Genomic DNA, 24,278 nt, shown 5'->3' on the forward strand with positions numbered 1-24,278 from the left:
ACACACACACACCCTCCTCCTCCTCCTTGTGCCTGGGCCCCAGGGTTAATGGGTGTTCAACCTTTCCATTATCCCGATCAGCCAAGAATTACCTGCTGAATGATGTTTGCATTAATATAATATATATGGTAATTTCCCTCCTCTTAATTACGGCTGGGCCGAGCGCGGCAAGGGGAGTGGGCTGATCATGTGTAAAATTGATTTGCCAAGGAAAAATATGGTGATAGAGCGAGAGCGCGCAAGGAGGAGGGAGGGGTGGAAGAGAGGCTGCTGGGAATCAGCAACCACACACATTGATGAAAACACACGTGCACAGAAGCACACAGATGCACACACTCAAACGGCTGAAAGAGTACAGGAAAAAGTGCTGGCCTGGGTGGAATGAAAAAAAACTTTCCCTCTTTCTCTCTCTCTTTCCCTCCCTCTCTCTCTCCCTTGCTCACTACTTCTCCTTCCCATTAAGAAAAATGAAGTGCATCAGCAATAAAATTGAGATATTTTTTCGGATGCATCCTCAGTAGTGAATTTGAATAAACATTTTCCTCACTCAGAGGACTTTCTCAGGAGAATAGCAAACAGCCAGGAGACAGAGGTGAAGAGGGGTCAGGAATGCACTGTGTAATAAGTGCATATGGTTATAGGGTGATTGGTTTGTGTGTATATGTGTGTGGATGTGTCTATTAAATATGTATAGTTATGGAGTGAGTGGTGTGTGTTGGAAAAAACTTATCTGAAATGGCTGAGTGCATGTGGGAGGGTAAGAAGAGCTGAATCTAAGGTTTAGTTTAAGGGAGACATTTCACCTGCAGGTGGTTTAATACAACACTGCAAAAATATCTATCCTAACAAACATTTCAACTCTAAATCCATTTGAAAAATGTATTTTTTTCTAAATAAGCGAAGTACAACTTGGTAAAGCAACAATATTATTAGTCCTGTTGCTTCACAAAGAAAATCAACTAGACTTTTTCTCCTTATATTTGCAAACACTCACTAATCCTTTGGTTTCCTCTAGTGTATCAATACTACTTTAAAATAGGGATATTTTTTATTTAATTTATCATTTTGAGTTTTTGATGTAAGTGGTGTCGGCTGTAAGTTAAAAAAAAAAAAATTGTAAACAGAACTTCTGCATCTGTGGTAGTAGAACCATTTTGTGAATTTCTACAGACATGTAGAGACTGTGTTTAAGTGACCTCTTTCATTTCATTTCATTTATGTAATCTATTTATAAGACTTTTTCTTTACCTTTTATTAATGAGTTTGATTAATGAATGGAGAAGTAGAGGTACTATGCTTCAGTGACAATGTTGTACTTTATGGTTTAGAAAATTTGCCCTTGTTTAATTTTTTAATCAACAACGGTGTTATGGTGTGAAAACAGTGCAATGCCAGTTACTTAGAAAAGCTCCTTTTGAGGGGAAAAACCACTTAAATTTTGCATTGCTGAGTTCTGTCTTCATTGTTACCTGTATTTACAGTACTGTGTTAGTTTATACAAAGTTGATCATTCCTCTCATTAAGAAATCATTTTGAAGATTCATCTTTTCATTCATCTTCTGAACCACTTTATCCTTGAGAGGGTCGCAGGATGCTGGAGCCTATTCCAGCGACCTATGGGTGAAAGCAGGGTACACCCTGGATGTGTTGCCAGTTCATTGCAGGGCTGACATATAAACACAAACAACCTATCACTCTCACATTCACAATGTTTTAAAGGTGTTGGAGAGTAATTCAGAAATGCTAAACAAAACACAGGCAGCAACAGTTAGTAATTAGCTGGAGTTATTTTCTCTTGTGAAATTCAACACTTTAAGGTAAATTTGCATTTTAGGTGTGTGAAGATGATTTGTTGACACTCTCCACGTCTATTCATAATTTCTAAAACCGTTTTTGTCTCTTTTTGCCTTTGCTTTATATCCTCTGTTCCAGTATATTTTTCTTTCACGTCCTTTCTCCCTTTTTTGTCCCTTCTTTTTTCTTCGTTCCATCTCTGTATTTCTCTATTCTATCCCATTCTCTCTCATCCCTCTTTTCTCCCATCCCTTTTTTCTGTCTGTGTTTAATGCTGTATCGCACCACTTTTCCTGTTCTCTCATACCAATTCTCTCTCACCATCTCTCTGTCGTTCTCTCTCTCTCTCTGGTTGACAGAAGGCGTTCAAAGACACCAGTCAGTATGTGGTTGGGGAGCTGTCTGCGCTGGAGAGCGAGCAGAGGCACATAGACGCCCGAGCAGCTCGCGTGGAGAAGAGGCTGCGCTATCTCATGGACACAGGTACCCCAAGCCCAATTACACTGGAAAAACTGTTTTGGCAAATTGAGCGTACGCACGCACATACACACGCATGCACACTCGGGGAGTTTGTGTGTGTATTTATGTGTGTGTTTGTGAGAGAGAATCTTTGAAGGCCCCCCTCTCCCTCCCTCTCAGTTGAATGTTGCGCGACAGAGCGCTGGGTGGATATGAAAGGAGGGGATGGGGGGTGTGAAGGAGGGAAAGGAGGTGGAGAAGGGAGGGAGAGGGAGGGGTGTGGAGGGAGGGAAAGGGGGAATGTGTCTCGGGGATGGGAGAAGAAGGGAGACCTCTCTGGGCTGGGGTGATAAGGGAGCCCTTCATGGGGGAAACGATAACTGGGTGCGATAGTGGAGCCCCAGCCGAAGTCTCCGCTGCAGCCGTTTGCCAGCCACGGCCCCAGCCAGCCAGCCTCCACACTATTGAACAGTGCGCTCAGCCATGCACGGATACACACACATACACCCTCCTTCCCCTAGTACATATCTGGCCTTCATTGATATGCTGTATAAGGAAAGACGGGGGTGAGTTAAAGGGAGAAGAGAGGGAGAGGCAAAGAAATGTTTAAAAAAAAAAATACACGAGGCAACACAACATGAGCACTGACACAGTTCATAAATCCACGACAGACACACACAAATGCTTACACACCCGCGCATACAAAGTGCAATCTGGTTTGGCGACGGAGCTGAATTCGGAAGGTTTTTATTTAAGATTTGGCCGGGGGTAAAGCCTTGTTAAGACATGAGACAGTGTGCCGAGCCAAAAGAGGGGCCTTGGCTCCGTTAAGTCCCTAACTGAAATTGGAGAATAGCATCCCATTTGTGATACTACACCATCCCATTTCTCACACAAGAACGATGCTGGAAAAAAAAAACATGGTGTGAAAGTGTAAAATTTTGATGTTTGCAAATGTTCTGAACATATGAAGTACAGTATTTCCTGTAGTAATATTTATCCGCTCTTGTGCTCTTTCTGATATATCAGCTCGTAACTTGGTGGATTTAGCCCCCAAATCCTAAAAAAGCAACAGAGGGAAGGATACAGGAGGGTTTTTGTAGAAAAGGAAACTGGGTCGGTTTGATTTGCGCTCACCTTCTCCATCCCATTTGGGTGCTGATATTGAGCCTATCTCTTCTCTGTTTGTTGTGTTCGCTTTCCTCCTTTTCACCTCCCTCCCTGCCTCTGTGCCCTCTTCCCCTGTTGGAGCGCATGCCATTGTGTCAATCTGAAGGGCTGTTTTTTCCCTCTCCTTCTTCACCCACTGATAAAGCAGCCGCTAGCCAGCAAGACGCCAGGTTATTTACTTCCAAACACCTTCAGCCATAAAGATTTCTCTTTATATAGTTATATAAATATATACCTGCGGTCCCCTCCTGAAAAATGTGATTCACACGAAAAGGAAGAGGGGGACAACAGGGAAAGTGAGGGCAAAATAATAAAAGCATATCACGGAGAGAAATTCACCTTGATTTCTTTTCGTCCGTTTTTTAACTCTGGTATGAAATGAAAAAGAGAGAATGTCATCAAGAGGACAACTGGGTATTAGAGTAAATAAATAAGGCACCAAACTCCTTCATGTATTAGAGTTGTTTGATGGAGCTATGTCATCTCCACAGATGAAAATGTCATCTGTGATCATTTTGGTCCTCAGATTTGATTATTTTTAATATAATCACAATGTTGTTGAATTCCAGTGAGCTGAAAAATGTTGGCTCATGACACTGAGCAGTGTGCTCACTTCCTTTTTAAAGTGCGTTTCATATCTCATTTTGCAGCACTTATCCCTGAGACTCTTCCAATAGGTTATGGATTGTACCTTTAGGCCCAGGTCTGGAGGCATCAGAGCGAGATGTGCCCGTGACAGCTGGTCACTACACTAACCTTTATCACCTCAGAAACTCGGGTCACCTTTCTATACGCTGTCATAGATGATAGATATTTTTCTTTGAACCATGAACGTCTGATTGAAGTTGCAGTTGATTGGCTATAAGCAAAACATTTGGTATTGATCCATGACATCTGACTGGTGTCTGTACACTTTGCAAAGGAACATGAGGGAGAAATTACTTTAGAGATGTGTAAAGTCACAGAGAAAGTGTTTTCCTTGAATATTAGGATTGTCATGATTTGTCATGATGGTTTTACTAAAAATGTATTTAACTGAAGTTCAACATAGTATGTTGTCAGTATCTGTAACTCATCATAACTTATAGTAGAGTTACGTCAGTACACACAGTACCGACATTTGTATGTGAGTGGTAAGAAGCACGTCTACCAACCAAAACACTCTTATTATGTTAACTTATACTGGGACTCATGGAGCAGTCCTACTGCAGCAACTTTTGCTGATATGTCCCTCTCAAGATTCTGTGCAATATATGCAAGTCTGGTCTAACCCACATGATCATTATCCATAGAAATGTCTAGAGTAATAGACATCCAACTAACACTTTTTTCTTTACTTTATGTTTTGAAAGTAGAATTTGTGTTTCTTTTCCAAATATGAACAAATCTTCAGTATCTGAGGTTTTAAGAAAGGTAGAAAATAATTCAGTAAATTTTGGAACAATCATAATCTATTGCAAACAACTAATACTCTTATGGGGACAATCAGATAACTCATGTAAAGATAATCAAACAGACAAAATGTGTACAAAAAATCAGACCTGAAAAGAAGTTGTCATTACATCACAGATAAGTAGAGGCAGTATTATGTAATTATATTACATAATAGATCTAATTTTACTATAAAACAAATATGCATTTCAACTACTGTTACACAGGAGTTTCATCCTTTTTTGTATGAAGAAAACACTTGACCACACCAAGATGGATGATCCTGTGTTTAGACAAAACACCTTTTAGGGCAAGAAATTCAACTCTGTTTATGAAACATAAATGTGCAGTGTCAGTTTAGCTGTATGTTTAAGGGCTTTATTTTCTATATTTTTCATCTTTAGACAAGTAATCAAATGTAATAAGTGAGATTATTTTTATGTAATTACACAGTAAGGTGTTGTTTGTAACCTTTTGCATTAAAAAAATAAACTATTTTTATCTATTGTGATAGACAAATAAAATAACTTAATTAGCTTAAGCAGTTGATACTTTCCTCTATCTGTTATGCTGTTTGTAGAGCTCATATCCAGAGCTCTGTTGAAGTACTTGTAGACTGTGGATGTGCAGAGTGGTTCACAGAGGTGCATATGATCATATGATTTAAACCTGTTAAGGTGGGTTTGGGTGAGCTCAGTGTGCAGTGGTGCCATGGCAGTGCACAGAGCTGCAGGACTGATGGGCAGATGTGAACGGACAGGCCGACTGACCCATGACTTAATGCTCATCTCTCAGAAAGCCTGGGAAGATCCACTGTGCTCTGCTGCTCCTCAGTCTTTCCCTCTTTTTTTTATTAGTTGTACTTGGCTCCCTTGTTTCCTTGTTCTTTTCCATACTTAACATTAAACCATTCTGCCTGTGCATGTATGTTGTAATCATTGTTATTAATACAAGCCTTTGATTCTCAGTTTTTGGTCCTTTCAACCAATAATCATCCTGTTTTGTATCACCTTCCTTGTTATGTCTGTCTCTTCTTTTTCTCACTTTCTTTTTCAACCCCGTCTGAATGACTGTTTATTTACTCCTTGCCTTTTATCCTTCCAAATCTCCATCGCTCTTTCTGTTCTCTCACCCCTGCTCCCTCTTTTTTTCCACACATCTCCTCTCCTTCCCCCTCTCTCTCCTGGTTTGGGCACAATGCAGCTTTCTGCGGCATTTTCTATTACGCCACGGCCCTCCCCAGATGAATCCAAAGTAATTGGGGTGGTTAATTTATTTACTCAGAGGCAGTTCACAGCACATTAAATAATAGAGATAATTGAACAAGAATTGTCAAGTGTCTTCTGATATCAGACACATTACAGGAGGGAGTGTGCATAAAACTCCATTTCTATGCCCCCATTGTTTATGGTAATTAAGTACACAGATTTATTCCTTGGTTGCCTTCCAAGCTTATGGCAAGCGCCATTGTTGTCTTCTATTAATATGTAATCAGTAAATAGTTTAATTTTCTAATCTGCGGTTGGAGAATTCACTTTCTAACAACTCTTAATTACTGCTGGGCTCTAATGAGTCTCGCCATGCCGACGCAGCCAGCCAATCAGAGGCCAAGCCCAAGTCGGGAGGGGGGATTTGAATTCCTGCGGCACCCCCCCTCGACTAATGAACTTGTTATTCTTGCACCACTGGGAGCACTGTCCTTCACACGAGCAACATTAGGAGAACGTTGGCTTCCTGCAGCAGACCAAATATTTACAGCAGAGTATTGATTATTACAGAACATCGGCTCAAACCGTGAACAGTATATTTACTATCAATCATGTTTTTCTGCTTTTGTGTAATTATGTTCACTACATACCTTAATTATTTTAAAAGACATTATTATTTGGCATCAATATGGAACATTACAGAGGATTGAACCACCTTTTTAGCCGTAGTTTTAACACCAAATGTTGTTCTAAGTGACGTCTCTGCTCTCAGAAATCTAAAATGGCAGTTAGCTCACAAAGTCTTGATGTCATCATTAATGTGTATTTTATTGTGCTACATCAGTATTAGTATTCTCCATTGTCAGGGTGTTTGCACAAATTTATATAATTCTCCTGTCCTTGGCATTGTTGTTTTTCTAAAGTTATTGTCACAGAGAAAAATATATCAAAGAGCTGTTATTGAAATTTCACCTGTATGTATGAAGGAGCATTGAAATGCGTCATGTAGCCTTCGCAGAAAATCCCTTGGCCCCTCTTTGAATATATCTCAACCACCCCCTACCTGGCCCCTGCACCTATTTACACACACCTCCCATTCCAAATAGCTATATAACCTGCAACAATGGACGCAATTATCCAAATAATGGCACTTAGCTGCACTGCAAAGCTGCCCCTCACCTACTGCGCATTTGATAAGAGATAAACAAGCAGAGAGAGAGGAGAGAATGAGTTTTAGCTCTCCCAGATTAACATATGTTTAAAAATTGCACTCGAGACCGATAAGATTGACACAGGGTTTTTATGGCGCACGCTTCTTTAATCTGCCTTTGTGTCTGGAAGTCGACGAGAGGAGAATGGCACAAGGAGGGATCCAGCAAGAGCTTAATGTACTTTACACATGCAGCCTATCCCCCTCAGTATCTCAGAAAGGGACAGACCTTCAATGCCTTCACACTGGAGCAAGTTGCTTGAAGCTTGCAAGTATGCACGGCTCTAACGTCAACCTGTGACTCAAAATGAAGGTCTGCGGGCCAAATTTTGTGCATTGCCATGCTGCAATAGTAAGTAATAAGTTAGTTTTGGTTTTATATGACATTATGAAGAGTGAACTGAATTGTAATATAGTCACATGACTTACAATTTAAAGAGTATATACATTTAGGGACTTTTTTTGAAATTTTTAACACATTCAGGCTCGTCTCTATCCACTTTCTATTGCAGTCCCAGAGATATTCATAACAAGCACCATTGTGGGTTGTTGTGTATAACAATGCTATGTTTATATTTCTTTAACATCAAGTGAGCAGCCCCCTCTCGCTCTTTTCTTCCCAGGCCTGTCGTCCTAATCCAGCATTGTGGCAGCATCAGCTTATAGTTTGACTAAAGATTTAAACTGGGCTGCGTGAGTGGCATTGGGACTCACTCACACATGCACACACACGCATATCAAGCCTCGCCTTGTCTCGTTGTGGCAACACAAACAGCCAGTGCAGCTTTAAGTATATTATCAGGGCCAGTTCTTTCACAAACGTATTGCTGAAGAAGCTTAACATTAATTATTGTAACTTTGGGCAGATTACATCCGTGCCCGCCTTGTAAGCGTAGGCAGACTCATCTTGACCTCCTATACGAGAGCTTAAAGACACAAGAATGGCATTTTACCAACTTTAATGGGATAACCAGTCTAATCTTTCAGCACTGAGAGTAGAAAAAGTGTTTAGACTATAATACCCTCCCCAGTTCACAGACTGAAAGATGGAGGCAGAAAGGAAGGCTTTAATCTGTGCTCACTTTGTTTTTCAGGTGCAGTATTATATCACCCAGTTATTCCTCTGTTGGTGTTGGACTAGACAGAAATTTGTTGATAATTTTATTTAATTTAATATCTAGACCTTCAACTCAACACTTATCAAACCTTACAAAAAATAAATAAATAAATAGAAGCAGTGCTGAAGCATTTCATCTAACCTGAGTGTGTGAAATGTGAATGAAATTTTTGAGCAGAGAGTGTTTATCCTTACTCAGACCTAAAAGATAAAATTAATTTAAAAAAAAAAATCTATTTAATTTTTTTGTAGAAAACAAAATATACCTTCATATACACATACATATATTTAAACACACAGTAATAAGGCAGTCCCAACAGCCCCAGTCAGGACAGCATTCATTAATCAGCAGAAACACAAAAAGTTATAAATAATCCAGATTTAGCCAACACAGCTAATTCAGCTGTGGCCCCTGAACTGATGCTAAAAGGGAACCGAAGAAAGAGAAAGGAAATATCACAAGTAGTATTCACCATTAATAAAACAATGGAACAAACGGTGTATTTGTTGTCATGTAAGAGTAAGTACACATTTATCTATTTGTGTATGTATTCAAATCATGGCTCCTTATTTCCTCATATTTCCCATTTGAATGATGTGTTTTTGAATTTCTTGAGTTGTAAGCAGCACATGATGTCCTCTGCCCAGTGGGTCTGAGATGCCGGGGTAGCTTCTCTTCACCTGAGTAGGACAACTCATTGACCCAGAGGGGAAACAAAGGATAAAGTACGTTGTTTTTCCACAGTTAATTGCATCTCCTCTCCAGTGACCCCCGAACAGAGCACCCAGAGGATTTGGTTCCAGTTTGACACTTAATATCTTAGATAAGGTGTGACAAACCTCTGTCCAGTACCTTTTAAGCCCTGGGTATGACCAGCACCTGTGAATAGTGTCTTCAGCTCATTTACATGTGTAACAAAAGGGACTCATCTCATACAGATAGGACAGTTTGGCTTTTGAGATATGTTTACCACCTGGACCTGAATGATGGGCACATGGAGAGGTTGGGTCATAGAGTTCAGGGGGATCTTCTGTAAGGCCCCCCTCCCCTTATGAGGTTGGACCATGCATTATGTTTGTTGCCATACCATAGAGGACTGAGATGAATCAGTAGATAGTTTTAAAGAGAGGACCAGATCAACAATTGTGTCTGCCACACAAATGAGAAAGCACATGATGCTTTACTAACCCTAATACATGAAAAAGTTTGATTTGGGAAACTTGAGATTTTGCTTAACTGCTCAAATGTCATATGTGAGATTTAACACTTATAATACTTTTTTTTCATACCATTCTTGAAAAATCAAGCCCAAGTGATTAAAACCAATTAAAAAAAACTAAACACACCACAATATTTCCTGAATTACCAGTTTTCTTTTAAAACTGTTAAGACACTAAAACCACTGGGGTCCTGATGAGGTTTAAGTGAAAGTAGAGGAAGTGATGATCCAAGCAATATAATACATGAGTAGACAGGTTGTCATCCAGTGCATCAACCTCTTGGCCAGGACTCCCTTGGAAAAGAGGTTCTTAGTCTCAGTGGGATATTCTTCCTGGTTAAATAAAGGTTAAATAAAAAAAATAAAAAAAACGAGTCAGGAAAGTCATGCTGACTTTAAAAAAACCACACTGTAAGTCAGTAGCAGTTCAGCAAATTAAATGAAAATCAGAAAAAGTCGTGTTAAAATGAAGATGCACCCAACCATGTATAGAATGTGATCATCAAATCAAGTAGGATCTGGGGGATAAAGACTGGTAAAGCCTGTGAAAAGGTACAAAAATGTGGATTGGATGGTCATTTGGACCGGTTTAACAGTTTTCTTTAAGTAAATCATTGTATTTCATTGTTCTGTTCCATTTTAAAGCCACTGGTCATTTCTTGTTGTCAAGGTTACGGAAAGAGCACTCACTTTCAATCGAATGGTTGTGTATTAAACCACAGGAATGTGTTTGTGGTCATCTTGAATTCTCTTCAGGAGCAAATGCACCGTTCTTCCCTATGGGGAAGAAAAGAAATCTAAGGATCACTCCTTGCCTTTGAGGGGACAAAACAAAGGATTTGGGCTTTTTTTTCGGTTTTGTGTTGAGTTGTGTGTATGTGTGTGCACGACTTGAAGGTTCAACTGGGTCAGAACACAGATTAACCCACAGCCCCCTCCTCACCCCCACAACACACACACATATACACTCCCATTCCTGCTCATACCCTTAATCTCCTCGGCCATTTGAATGTTTGAGCAGCAAAACAATTTAATTAGTCAACTTGCAACGACTCTGCACTATCGTGGAGCTTCTGCCTCCCCTGTGCTTTCTGCCCCCCCCACAGTCCAGCACAGTGACACCACCCTTGCTCCCAGATGTGCACCCCCCCCCCCTTTTTTTTTTTTTCTCCAGCTCGGTGTCAGGCTTTCATACATTCTTTAGCAGTGGGGATGAAAGGGGATTTTTAGGAAGATTAGGGAACGGGATCCTCAAGGCATTGTCTGAGAATCTTCAGATAAAACGAGCTGGGTGGATGGAGTCAACGGGAGGGACGGAGGGAGGAAGGGAGTTTGTTGGGATGGAGGGAAAAGGTTGTAGCTGCCCGTCACCGCCCCGAGCCATGCAACTAAAACAGCAAGAACTGTCATGCCTACTTTGATTACCTGCTTGATTATTTTTCTTTGATTTTTTTAATTTGTCCTTTATCTTTTTACAATTGTTCTGTCAATTTTAAACCAATTAAACTTGTACTCACTGGGTCAAGCACTCCTCCCTTCTCTGGCCTGCCAGCGATAGGGCCGATTAACATTTTCAGAGGAGGGTGAGTGAGGAGGAGGAGGGTGGGGAGCTGCCGTGGGAGAGAACTGGGAGGTGGACAATAGCCGCTTATGATAATCTGCTCTTTATTGGAGCATCCCGCCAAAGCTTTCATCAGCCGCCCCTCTGCCTGAGACTCCATGTAGCACTCGGTCCAACAAACCACGCCGCATGCTGCCAAACGCATCGTCACACACACAAGAAAATTCAGAAGAGACACAGACAACAGCAGTCAACACGTCATATACACAAGTTGCAGATAAACAAAGACATTTGTTTCATACACATACATGCACAGGGCTTTGACTTCACGCTTTGCTACACACTTTACAAAAACACTTGCACAGTGATGCACACAAGCAAATAAAGCAGTGCCACAGTGTTGTGTTTTGATTTATTCTATTGCATTTTTTATTGTTGCTTGAATTATGTTAAGTGTTTCATGTTGTCCTCCCCCTCTACTCCCTCTGCTCTTTGAGTGTTAATGTAAACATTATCTTGATTCCATCTTTTCTCTGAATTTACTCACTTAAAGCTTAAGCGCAAATACACTCAGCGTCATGGCTTGGAGTCACCATTTTTTTTCTACTGTAGTTGATTATTTGGCGAACAAACTGCAGCTCTGGACTATAATTGAATTTCAACTTTGCAGTCAATTAATCAAGGCTTTCTTATGTTAACGGTTGTGGTGGCACTCGACAATGCAGGTTAATGACAGAGGTTTGGCCAGTAATTACACCATTCACTTGCTAACACAGCTGCTCGCCATGCTACCGTTGTCATCACCCCCCCATACACACTCCTCCCCATTTCCCATTGTAATGAGCACTCCAGGCTACAAATACCAACAGCTGTCTTTCCCAATACATTTCCATTTAAATATCTATTTAAACACTGCAATTTTGCATTTGTGTATTGAATCAAAGCTTGAGGCAGGGCAGGAACAGCCTGGTCGTGGTGTCAGTTGTAATGTAATGGAGATCCCAGTTAAAAGGTGTGGGTGGTTGATTTGTTATATTTACAAACACATTAGGGGAAATGTAATTAAGGAGGAGGTGTCAAGATATTTAAGTAAAAATCAAGCAGTCCTTACGTTCTGATAAGGGAGGAAAAAACCCCAATAAGCACAATTTTTAATACATATATATATATTTTATAGATTAATGATGCTGGCCACAAACAGACCTTACAGGGGAGGCAGACCATAAGCAAATGTGGACATGATGATACTATAATAGTGAAGGACGTAGAATCACAGCACAGGGAGGTAATAAGGATGACTAATGTTGTTAGCAGAGCCATTACTGGTTCACAGATTAATTCATTAGGCAAATTCATCATTCACCTCCCTTGGCCTCTTGTCACAAGGCGTGTAATATGACACCCCTCAAATTTGTTCTTACATCTACCCCAGGGGGTCAAGTCACCCCCAACGACACACACAGACACACACAACTCCTTTACTAATGGAGCAGGCGGAGCCACTTGTGCCCAAAAGATAGCAGCTGTCTGTCAGCAGTGGGTTTGGGGGTCCTCCACTGGGGGTTATCACAGCTCTCTGTCCAAAATAACACAGTTTCATTCATTTTCTTTTAATATTTTGTCACCTCCACATATTAACTGCCATGTCTGTGAGCAATTATTTCCAAAATGAACTAATTAAATCCAGTGTGTATTCCCTCAAAACACAGTAAATCTGACTCATTGGCTCAAATCAGAATCCCCACTGACTTAGGCTGTCAGTGTTAAGCTGTCACTTCAACAATTAACACCATCAACAGGTACTGATGTTTGCATTTGCACTAAACCAACATATGTGCCTCCGCCTCTTTTAAGCCCCTCACGTGTTTCACACCTCACACACTCAGTGGACTAAACTATCTGGCTTAACTTTAGTTTAGCTGCACCAAGCCCCGGCTTATCCATGAGCTTTCACAGTGATTCCATAACACTGTTTTTACTCCTGTAGATGAATGCGACAAAGTATGTTTTAGAAGGATTTTGTGACTTGACAGCTGGAAAAAAAAAGACGAAATGTAGAGATGGAAACATAATTAAAAAGCACTTTTTACTTACAACCCTCTTGTGTTGGAACAGATGACTGCTTTCAGCTTGTGGCTGGAATTTATGATCAATTTGTTGACAACTGTTTTTATTTTATTTTTGTAATTTATTCATAGTTTAAAGTTAAAATTGAACTTTGTTGTGCTGTATTACCTTTTATACTTTTATTCTGTGACTGAAACTGCTTTATGGTGGTGATGATGGCACTGTACATAACACAAATGAAGAAATGAATCCATCTTGGCTGATTCATTAGCTGGATATTCAGTTGGATATTAGTGGAGGTTAGTTCAATTATCAGGATTTATTTTGTGAAATTAGGATTACACCTGTATAGTACAGGCTGGTACTGGTATGTTAAGTGTGGTGTATAGATTTAATATACACAATGACTTTTTGTTAAACAATGTGCATCAACTCAGGATCACTTGACTAATGTAGAGCTGAATTGTTAAGATAAACCTTACACATTTGTGTTCTATAGTTGAAATCATGATCATTTCCCATTTAGAGTAGTTTATTTCTGTTTTCAGCATTATTGCAGGTTCAATAAGATAATTGTCATTAAAGGTACTGCATTATTTTGCTGTTACAAGATACTATGATGTTACCCTTTTCTTTGGGTGGCATTTTTTTGTTGACAAAATGAGAAGTAATTTATACCTGGGCCTTTCTTTGTCAGCTTCTGTGATCTTATAGTAGAACAGTCTAGAACAGATGGCATTGAAGACCCCCTCTTCTTATGTCTCTGCATAGCTGTACACATGATGTAAACCCCCCCAGCCGGGCTACACTCAAGCAGAGCAGTCAGAGAAGAAAACGAACCCAGGGTCTAACAAATACATGAAGGTTTGGTTTAACTAAATCCCACAGATAATGGCTACTGTGTCAAAGACTAAAGATAGCGGGAGGGGTGGTGGATAGAGGAGGGGGGGATTACTCTGGCGTTTTGCATCAGTTGCTTTCTGCTGGGTGGCCCTGCTTGTCAAAAAAAGAAGGGAGAAACGGAGGGAAAGAGTGAAGGAGAGAAAAGCATTTAACGCGGCACATTGAGAAGAAGAGGGCTCTTAATGCCATCAAAGCAAGGGGAGAAATCAGCCATTAATTTATTCTGGCCGTCTCTCTTTCTCTCTCTCAAACACACACACATATGCAGGAAGACACACAGTTACACACATGAACACACACACAACCCCTCATGTTGTTTCCTCCAATTGTTGATGAATTCAACATCTGGTCAATGCCAGTCCTGGAAAAACACCCGCATTGAGGTTGACAAAATGTTACTGCTGATCCCCTTCACTGTGTCTATACGTGTGTGTGTGTGTGCGCACATATGTATGTGTGTGTGTGTATATATATATATATATATATATATATATATATATATATATATATATATATATATATATATATATATATAAAAAGGGTATAAGTGCGTGTGTGAAAGTGCAAATGTGCGCAAAAAAAAAAAAGATTTGTGTGTGGATTGAATTATAGTCCTGACGTGAGGAGAAATTTTTCGCCCTTAGATTCAGGAGGAGTGGCAGATGACTGGGCTATTCATTGGCTGATAAGAACTGATGGAGAGGTTAATAAGCTACACACCCAGGTCATCACAGGCTTTTTACTGGGATACAGAGCAGAATGGAGAACGATGATGAGAGGAGGTGTGTATGTGTGTGAATGGCAGGGGGTTGTAAGGCGAGGAAGTCAGGAGGAGTGCATCTCCTGAGTATCTGTACTCTTGACATTTTCCAAAAAGGTCCCACGAAGTTCTTCCTATCACAGTGAATTAGCTAGCTAAAGTCTGATTTGAGTGTAAACTTTTTTTTTCTACGCAAATGTGAACAATTTTAAGTAAATGCGTCCTTCTCAATCAGCATAATGCATTTTATTCAAGTATGTTGAATCACTGTCACATTTACCTTAAAAAATACTACGCAGACTCATACAGTAACAATAATGCTTCTCAATCATCACTTCTGACTCAGTGTGTGTGGTGGTGTATTCACCTGCCGAGACTCTGCCCTCTCCCTGATTTTTATGTTTTCCTTTTGCTTTACTGTGTTTGGGTTGTTTCTGGGCATCAACCTAATGGCAGTGAGTTTGCACCTTCAGCCAATAACAGCATCATGTTCTGTGTGAGAGAGACAAAACTCTGGGCAAAGCACATACACACACACATACCTGTCAACAACACACGTAGCAGCAAGGAGGGAGGGTGTTCTCAGGCTATGTAATGCCCATAGAATGTTCTAGAGTTTTGCAAAGGTGCTGGTGTGTTTACTTCTGTTTTTGGAGTATATCCTCACTGACAACCAGAAATGAGTGTTTTATGTTTCTATTTCACAGCCTCTTTTCTGGCTCTCCTCATTGAGTCAGTTGCTCATTCGTCCACCACTCTCACTCCGCCATTGGCCGATTGGAGAAGAGGGACTAAGTTTGGGTTGACTAGTACAACTGAGAAATCTCACCAAGTTTCCCTGTAAAGTGTGTGTTGTACAGTGGCGGTTGTTGCAGAGCAGTAGAGTTAGTCTCAGTAATCATGTAGTGTGGAGCTGTGATGTCTCCTCGATTCAGATACATGTGTGTCAGTATCTCAGTGAGGACACTCTTTGAATTAATGTTTAACCCATTACCTGAACCTTTACCTATGTAACAAACCCCAAAAGGGAAAGCTGCTCCCATGTGGACTTCAGTTTTTGTCCCCAGTGTAATATGAGTGCAATAGGTCAAAGTCACTGACAGGAAAGAAGAACAAAGAACACACAAACAGGAATAGTCTAAAATATAGAAAATAAGATAAAATAACTGGTTGCTACAGGTTGCTGGTTATCAGGTTTCATTTGTAGTTCTTCTTTTCTAAACTAACCCTGCATCTCAACATCTATGGTGGAAATATTTTTTTAGTGCTTTGCTTCGCCCTGCCCTAATTTTCTTTCTGATTTGTTGTAAATTCTGCAATGGGTTTTAATGCAGCACAGTGCTTTATGTTATACTTGTGTATTTTGCATTCTGATAATGAAATTAGATTGACTGAATCCAGTTGTATTCACTGAAGCTTGTTCCTCTTTTTCACATTTAATGCACATAAGGTAAAGACAGCCCTGATATAATTTAGAAATGAGAATCTATGATTACATGAGCCTCAACATCCTCACTTTGGAGTCCAACAGACTGATCATTGTCAGACATATTTGGCTCTGTGTAACCCCACACCAGTTTTAAGTTAAATTCACAAGTCCGTATAGTACTAACCAGCTTTAAGTCTTCACCATGTTTCAGCATTAAATCTTACATCACTCATTCACAAATCCAAACATATTTTTTCCCACAACTCCCCTGTGTAACCTGAGGCTACAGGCAAGCACCCCACTGAGCAGAAGACAAAACACTCAAACAGAAAAACAGACTAATCTCTTTCTCACTCAGTCCCTCTCTTTCACTCACTGACTGTGACCAGTGTGTTTTTTTTTTTAGCCTTGCTTCAGACTTTCTTTACTTTAAAACATTTCAGGAGTTTTACTTCATATTCAGAATTTAAAAATAAAAACAATGCATGAAATAAGCAGAATGTTTTTCATAACTTTTGGAGCAGACAGCAGAACTAAAATGTTAACCACAGTTTTAGAATGAACTTGATGTTGTCAAATCCAGATTCATGGCACCAGTTGAACACGCCCTCCTTCACAGAGCTGCTTCTGTGACTACAGTATCATCTAGGATTTGGTGTTTATTGATTTGTGTGAGCTACACTACCTCTCTACAATTTGCTTTACATATGGTAATAGATGGATTGTAAAAATATTTATTCACATAATCAACATCTTGCTGTTTGAGCTCAGATGTCAAATATATATATATATATAAGTTTTGGAAATTTCATTGTGGAATTAAGAAATACAAAGTGTGTAAGAACTGAATGAGATTAAACTGTACAGTCCTTATCACTTGCACTATAGTAATATTACTATATAAATGCTTTCCATGTAGCAGCATTTACCAGTGTAATCAATGGCTGTTTATCTGCTCCTTAATGGATGTTATGGGTGAATCAGTTTCAGATTGTCTTTGGTTGTGGAAGTTGAGGCTTTTTCCTGGAAAGGTGCTTGAGGAGGCTTTCACACTTTGTGTTGTATCACCAATGTCTAATAGAAGACAGAACCCAGTGGTCCAGAGCGCCTTCTCTCCTAAAGAATAGCAAAAGGCACCAGGCACAACCCTAGCATGGGGTCTCTCTGCTCTTCTCCCCTCCGTACCTACCCTTGTCCCAGGGCTAATAGGGAGCTCCCTATCACCCACTCACCTTAATAATAAAAGAGAGCCCCCTGTGGAAAAGCGCTAGCATGAGCTGGTGAAGATCACGCTGTTAATAGGATGATGCCTTTTTGCCTTTTGTCATGAGATTATGAACGGGGATAGCCTCTCCTCGCCTCTCTTCTGTGCTCCTCCACTCTTCTTTACTCTTCCCACACACAGCTATAGGCGTCCTGGAGGGCCCCGTTGAGTTGGAGTGGAGACAGGCGTAACCGAGGCTTTGTTCCTCTGCTTGTATGGTAAAAGGCTCGCTAATGAAATACCTTTTAGGGGGTATCAGCAGGTGAGCTCCCCAATCAGGCATTTCTGCAAAAACACACACAGTCGAGCATACACTCACATATTCCCTGACTCCCCTCATCTGCCCCCTCTTGCTATATTAATTACCTGAAGTGCTCTGGCCTTGCAGAAAGCTCTCGATTCTGCGGCTCTTTTCCTCCTCTTCATCCAAGAAGACAGCCACATCGGCCTAAGATAGCCTAAAGTGGGGGGTTGCAGCAGAAAGGGATAATGATAATAGTAGTAATGAACACAGTGACAATAATGAGAAAGGTAATTGAGAAATGGTGTATGGCAGGCCCCCTGATTTTCCCTTTTCCAGCCCCAAGCTAAGTGGGGACAGGTTGAAAATCATCTTATTTAGAGCTCAGTTAAACGGTTCTCGTAGAGCATTAGAGAGAGAGGGGATTTTTGACGCTGAAGCTAAAGGAAGCTGACAAGCACAGAGTTGTGACACAGCAGTCTAATGGGTTAAGGAGCATCGACTGTGATTATTTTATTTTGTATTGACGTTGAGTGGCATGGTCTAAACAACCTGCTCTGTACTGTATGGATTATGGTTAAACCCATTTCTGCTTCGCTGCTGCTGTTCTTTTCTTTTCCACTCACTGGTCCTCTGTGTTTCTGTCTGAATGGATGTGAAATTTTTCTCTTTGTAGGATTGTCACATGCATCACAGCCTCAGTCCTTGATCATTTCGCATGTGGATACTATATTTGGACTCGGCGCTGGAGGATCAAACAACCTCGAAACTAGATCATTATAAAATTCATGTTAAGTTTTGGACACATTTACATACATCTGTCACACAAGCAAAATGAATATGACTGAAAAGCATTAATGGGTAGATTTTCTGTTTGGCGGCACTTGGATGTAGTATCAAACAGTTACTACATCTGTCCCAGTTTGAGTTTCAGGCATGACTTCATAGTATGAGCCTTGTTCAATGTTGATAACATAGGGATCGACCTTTCAGGACAGATGCTGCTACGGATTATTATTGATCAAGAAAACATTAACTTTAAAACTAAAATTACAACCTCTGTGACAAATTTTAAAATAGCACCAACATAAAACTTAGAAACTTGTTGATACTTTAGTTCACTAATATTTCAACATATTGTATTTATTGAACTGGAGGTATTAGCATATTTTAAACTAGTAGCATTTATCAAATAAATCACCAAAATAAATCCAGTACCATGATTGTAAAATGTGAAAGTGAATAATTATTGGTTGTGACTCATGATAGGTCTGGGTTTTTGTTTTTTTGTTTTTTTTTTTATAAAACAGGTACTTTCTTGATTCTTATTGACTAAGCTATGTTGGACACTGGTAAAATACTCAACAAATACAGATGTATGACAGCATTGCATCAATATTACCATGTTTACAAATATCTGATTTTGTTAAGAATTGTGATTTAATTAGTGAGATTTGTGACGCTTTGGAGAGTGATAGAAAAAAGGCAAGAAGGAGTGGCATTATGCCTGAAAACAATCCATTACCTTTAGTAAAGTCACTGTAAACCATGTTGCTTAATCTACATCACTGTGTATTTCTTCTTTTACTCAGAACTTATTTAAATTCTGTTTTCACTGTAATTACAGAATGACTGTATATGAAAATCATTTTGCAAAACACTGCCTGAAGAAAATATGAAAAATAATGGTCTGGTTAATTGGTTTGATTGTCGTAATGCTGCTCAACCCTATTTCTTCATCATCACTTGAGTCTTCAAACTGACATCATCATCTGAATATATATTAGGATAAATATTGATATTGATCAGTATGGAAAAAAGTCTTATTACATTAGATATTTTACCAGATCTTCATACAGGCCACATTCCTACATCATCTTGATGACTGTACGTGACTGTTTGGGGTGTTTTTGTTAAGTTAGTGTATGTGTGTTTCTGGTTTTCCTGTGTGTGTTTGTTCCCTCCTGGCCTTCTCACCCAGTCTGTGATAGAGACAGGGCGGTCTGGGCTTTAACAGACAGAGGCTGCCTCCACCAGCCTATAGTCTGCCACTCTCTGATAATGTTTATTGATTTGTAGCAAAAACACAATTTGATGGAGTGGGGGAGGAAGAGGAGGAGGGTTGGGCAGGGGAGGAGATATGGGGGTTGTGCTGAGGAAGAGTGTATTTGTGTGACTGTCACAGCTTGGATGGTGCAGTGAGACAAACAGACAAATACACCACCAATGGCTTTTAGGTTTATTGTCTGAGATCATTTTTATCTGTTTAATCATCCTGTAGTTTTCCATAAATAAGAAGATCCTTGTGTTTATTTCATCAAAACATATTCAGTTTAGAGCATTGAATTAAAAAAGTAGACTGTGTTGAATTAGATTGGGTTATTGGGAGTGACTTTTCATACATTAACACACCTTCTACCTCCATCTACATCCACCTGTTTGATGTGTGTGTGTGTGTGTCTGTGTGTGTCTGTGTGTGTGCGCTGACCCTCCCAATGTGAACATTTAGTTTCCAGAGTCGGTCTATTATGTGAAGTGTGTTTGCTGGAGCCCCCTCCCATCTTTAACCTCTGAGGTGGAGGGCTGAACGGTGTCTGGAGGTTGGCCTACTGTTAGCTCTGGGGTCAACTGTGTTTGCCCAAGGGTGTGTAGATATGTGTGTTTCTGTGTACGCAGGGAAGAACAAGGAGGCGTGTGTGTTTAAGGGAGACGAGGATGAGAGGCGAAAACATATTAGGACGACAAACCTATGGTCTGTTTAATACTGTCTCTGAACAAATGGTTAAACAATGACATGATAGATGCTGTGTAGGTGCGCCACTGTTCCTTAAAGATGGCTTTGACAATCACTACATCCTAGACTACACCTCCCATTTAAATTTTTTTCACTTGTGAAACAATATAGGCATAACTATTAATCATATTTATTGGTGTCTGTCTGAAAATCTTGTTGAATATATATATATATATATATATATGGAAATGCTACCCAGACTGTTGGCAAGAATATATGGTTATGAAATGGGCTGTTAAATGCTTTCATTTGGTTAATTAGGTATATGAGTTATATCAAATTTGATCAGTTTTAATTAACTTTGGAAGGTCCTACATTTGATTTGTCTGTATCATAATGGGACTTTCATCCTTAAATAGACAGAAATTCCTAAATAAACAGAGACCAGTTTTTAAGCAGTGCTTATTTGCTAGTTTACATTTGTCAAAATTTAGATAAAGGGAAACACCGATCCTGACCTTCCAATCCTGCCATGTCAGTTATTGGCTACTGTGACAGGTAACCGTTTCAATCACTGATCAATTGATACAGTTGTAGATTTATTGATTTATTATGATGAATGCATCAGTCTGTCAGCTGGTATTGGCTGATATTCACCTTCCTGACCATCATGAGCGTTTGAACAAATAAGATGATGTCAATAATCGACGTCGTTGTACACACACTGTCTGATCACAGCTAACCACAAACATGAAACTCAGATTACATGAGTGAATTGAGCATCTGCCTCCAGTTGCCATCCAGTTCAGTGCCCAGTAGTTTTACATCAATCTCCAGTAGCTAAAATCTGAATGTGAACACAGTCACACAGCCATGAGCTAGGGTGTTTAGTTTTCTAATGGTTAGCGTGGTAGCAGGTAATGGCAAAACAATATAAAACAACATACTCAAACGGCAAAAAGACATCTGTGGTGGTAATCAGTCTGATGTTAAAATCTAATCTTTTTAACATTGCCTGTCTAGAATTTCAGCATCAGCCCATCTGTGTTTACTGTGGAATATGACATTATTAGTGAAGGTTTTAAAGTAGAGCTGCACAATTCCATAAGAACATCATATCACCAATGTGATATCATGAGATCACATAAATATACACACCACTTTTAATTGGTGTGTTATCTGTATGCATTATAAGCTTTCTATGTGTATGTTCACGCCGCGTCAAATACCACGCACTGAGGGTTAGGGTTATGTGAACCGGAGATCTTGGTACATTCACACACAATCAAATGGCGTTGAATAACAAGCGAAAGGATGAAAATGTGTATGTATTATTTTTCCTATGTAAGTTGTGACACCCTGATCCTGCTGTTTGTGTTATGTATGTTTAACTGTGTTTATAGTAAAGAAAAATAAAGTTTAAAAAAAAGAAAGAAAATGTGTACATATAGCACACCAAATGCCATAAGAACTGGCATGACATACAATGCGATTTCATGAGATCAGTCTCCATATCACAGTCCAAACTCATACTTAAGGTTATTCTTGTGGTTGTTCTGGAGAATGCACATGTTATAGAACACTTTGGAGTGAACATTTTTATTTGGCTAGACAGAGAAACTTTTATAGAAAATATGCAAAACCTTCAAGACAGAAAAGTAGCAGCTTTAATTTTACATTTTACCCAGTGTCACTAAATCCAAAATCTCAGCACACTCTGGACCCTGCAAATTGCAGTTTGTTGTACTAATATAATCGTTCAGATTCTGATTCCATTAATTGTGTCTCTACTGTACACCATTATTCCTGGATCTGTGGCTGTGATGACTGGGCTAGAGGAGAGAACTGCAAGTGTGTAAATTAGACCGAAATAATTATGCAGAAGCACTTATGATTATGGAAAAGACCCAGTTCACCCCCTTTGCCCCTAAAACTCTGTCAACCACACAAACCCCACTCCTGCTTCTCTTGCTCTCTCCTCTACCTCCAGCTCTTTTGTAAGTTGTAAAGCAAGCAGTGGTTGACAAATGACACCGGTGGAAAAGGCAACCATTGTCCCTCAGTGTAAGGGGGGCTTTTTTTCCTCCCTTTTTCCCCCCTTATTTTACGTTTCCTGAAGGAGGGAGGGAACGAGGTGAGTGTGAGTCGGTTAATGTGTTCCATTCAGCAGACATTATACACAGGTTCAATAAAGCAGGAATCTGCTCTATACGCTGGGACCATTGTGCCATTGAGCATGGCTAAAAAGGCCTCGTACAAGCCTCGCTGGAAAAAAAAATAGCCCTCAGCACCACTCCAGTCGAGAGCAGAATAGAAAAGGAGAGAGCAGGAGAAATCACATGTGTGATGTAGAGAAGATGAGGGGGGTGGAGTGACATGAGGGTGGCTTTATTCTCGTCGAGTTATGCTGTCCTGCTGGGAAATGAACCTTTCCAACTGTTGCTCTCAGGGTTAACATTCTCTGTATAAAACCATTAACTGAGATTTTCTGACTCTCCTTTTTGAGATTAAGCAACAGGAGATGATGGACGATAAAAAGAAGTAAGACATGAAGTCAGAGTTTCATTTGAGTCTGACAGATCTGACTCTAATTGAAGCCTGTGTTGCTGCAGACGTGACATTATTTCTTGTGGCCATAGTTGAATATTTGATCACCCTTGTCTGTTGCACACAAGATCCTCTCTGTCTTTCTCTCCTTCCTAACAAGACACCCCTCCACTCACATTAATTAAATCAAGACTTCACTAGGCTACTTGCGCACAATTCGCCCCCTCCGGTCCTCGCCACAGACCCCTCTGATTAGGCCGGCCCCTGTCATGCATATTCACATCGCTGCAGTGACAGCCTTTTAACGAGCTCTTACCTAATCACAGGAAACAATGTTCATCCTGTTCTTTTTATTCCTTCTTTTCCCATTTCCCTTTCATGCGTCTTTGGCTTTCATCTTCCCTGATCCCCGCTGATATCAGATGGGCTTGACGCTCGGATGGAGAGAACGATGGGAGAGACACAAGTGCAGCTCGTCCCTAAATAAACCGCATTTCACAAAGTGACTTGGACACAGAAGAGAAGTTCGGCTCTATCTCCTCCCTTTCCCTCCTCCTCCTCTTCTCTCTCCTCCTCCTCCCTGCCTTTTTACATGTCCAATAGACAAATTGGATTAACAGCTATTGGATTAAATGGTAAAATGGTGGGATAAGAAATGAGATGAACGTACTGTGATCACAGCTTTTAATGTTTTTCTGTGTCTCATATTCGTTTGCCTGTTATCCTGCCTCTCTTCCTCAAGGCTCAAAGAAAAGACAGTTATTGAGGAAAGACAAACTGTCGGATTTCCCTCATTTTCCCAACAGATATGTTGTTTATAGGTAGGATTATACTGTCATCTCACCTGTATCAGCAAAAATTGATGAAAATAAGAGATTAGTTTATCCTCAGTGGTGATCATCAATTCATCATGTAAATCATTTCTCAACAAAATTGATCCTTGTAAACAAAAGTGATCAATCTAACCAAATACCAATGTCCCATTACCAAGCCTATCCCAACTACCATCAGGTGAAGGCAGGTACATCCTGGACATGGAGCCAGTTCACCACAGGGCTGATACATATACAGACAAACAACCACTCAGTCACACCTACAGGCTGGTTTAGATTGTCTCATTAACCTTTTGAGGTCCATGTCTTTGGAAGGAGGAAGCCAGAGAA

General features: G+C 40.1%; 1 protein-coding gene across 8 annotated transcripts in view; it reads left to right on the forward strand.

Moving 5' to 3' along the window:
- Positions 1–24,278, forward strand: part of ehbp1 (EH domain binding protein 1) — a 150,873-nt gene that overhangs the window by 108,788 nt on the left and 17,807 nt on the right. For all 8 annotated transcript variants that reach the window (XM_030155379.1, XM_030155385.1, XM_030155382.1 and 5 more), the window contains one exon: positions 2,154–2,277. In XM_030155379.1, the coding sequence (XP_030011239.1) occupies positions 2,154–2,277 (124 nt within the window). The remainder of the gene's footprint in view (positions 1–2,153; positions 2,278–24,278) is intronic.

This window comes from Sphaeramia orbicularis, chromosome 15, assembly GCF_902148855.1.
Source record: "Sphaeramia orbicularis chromosome 15, fSphaOr1.1, whole genome shotgun sequence".
In the NCBI taxonomy this organism is placed as follows: domain Eukaryota; kingdom Metazoa; phylum Chordata; class Actinopteri; order Kurtiformes; family Apogonidae; genus Sphaeramia; species Sphaeramia orbicularis.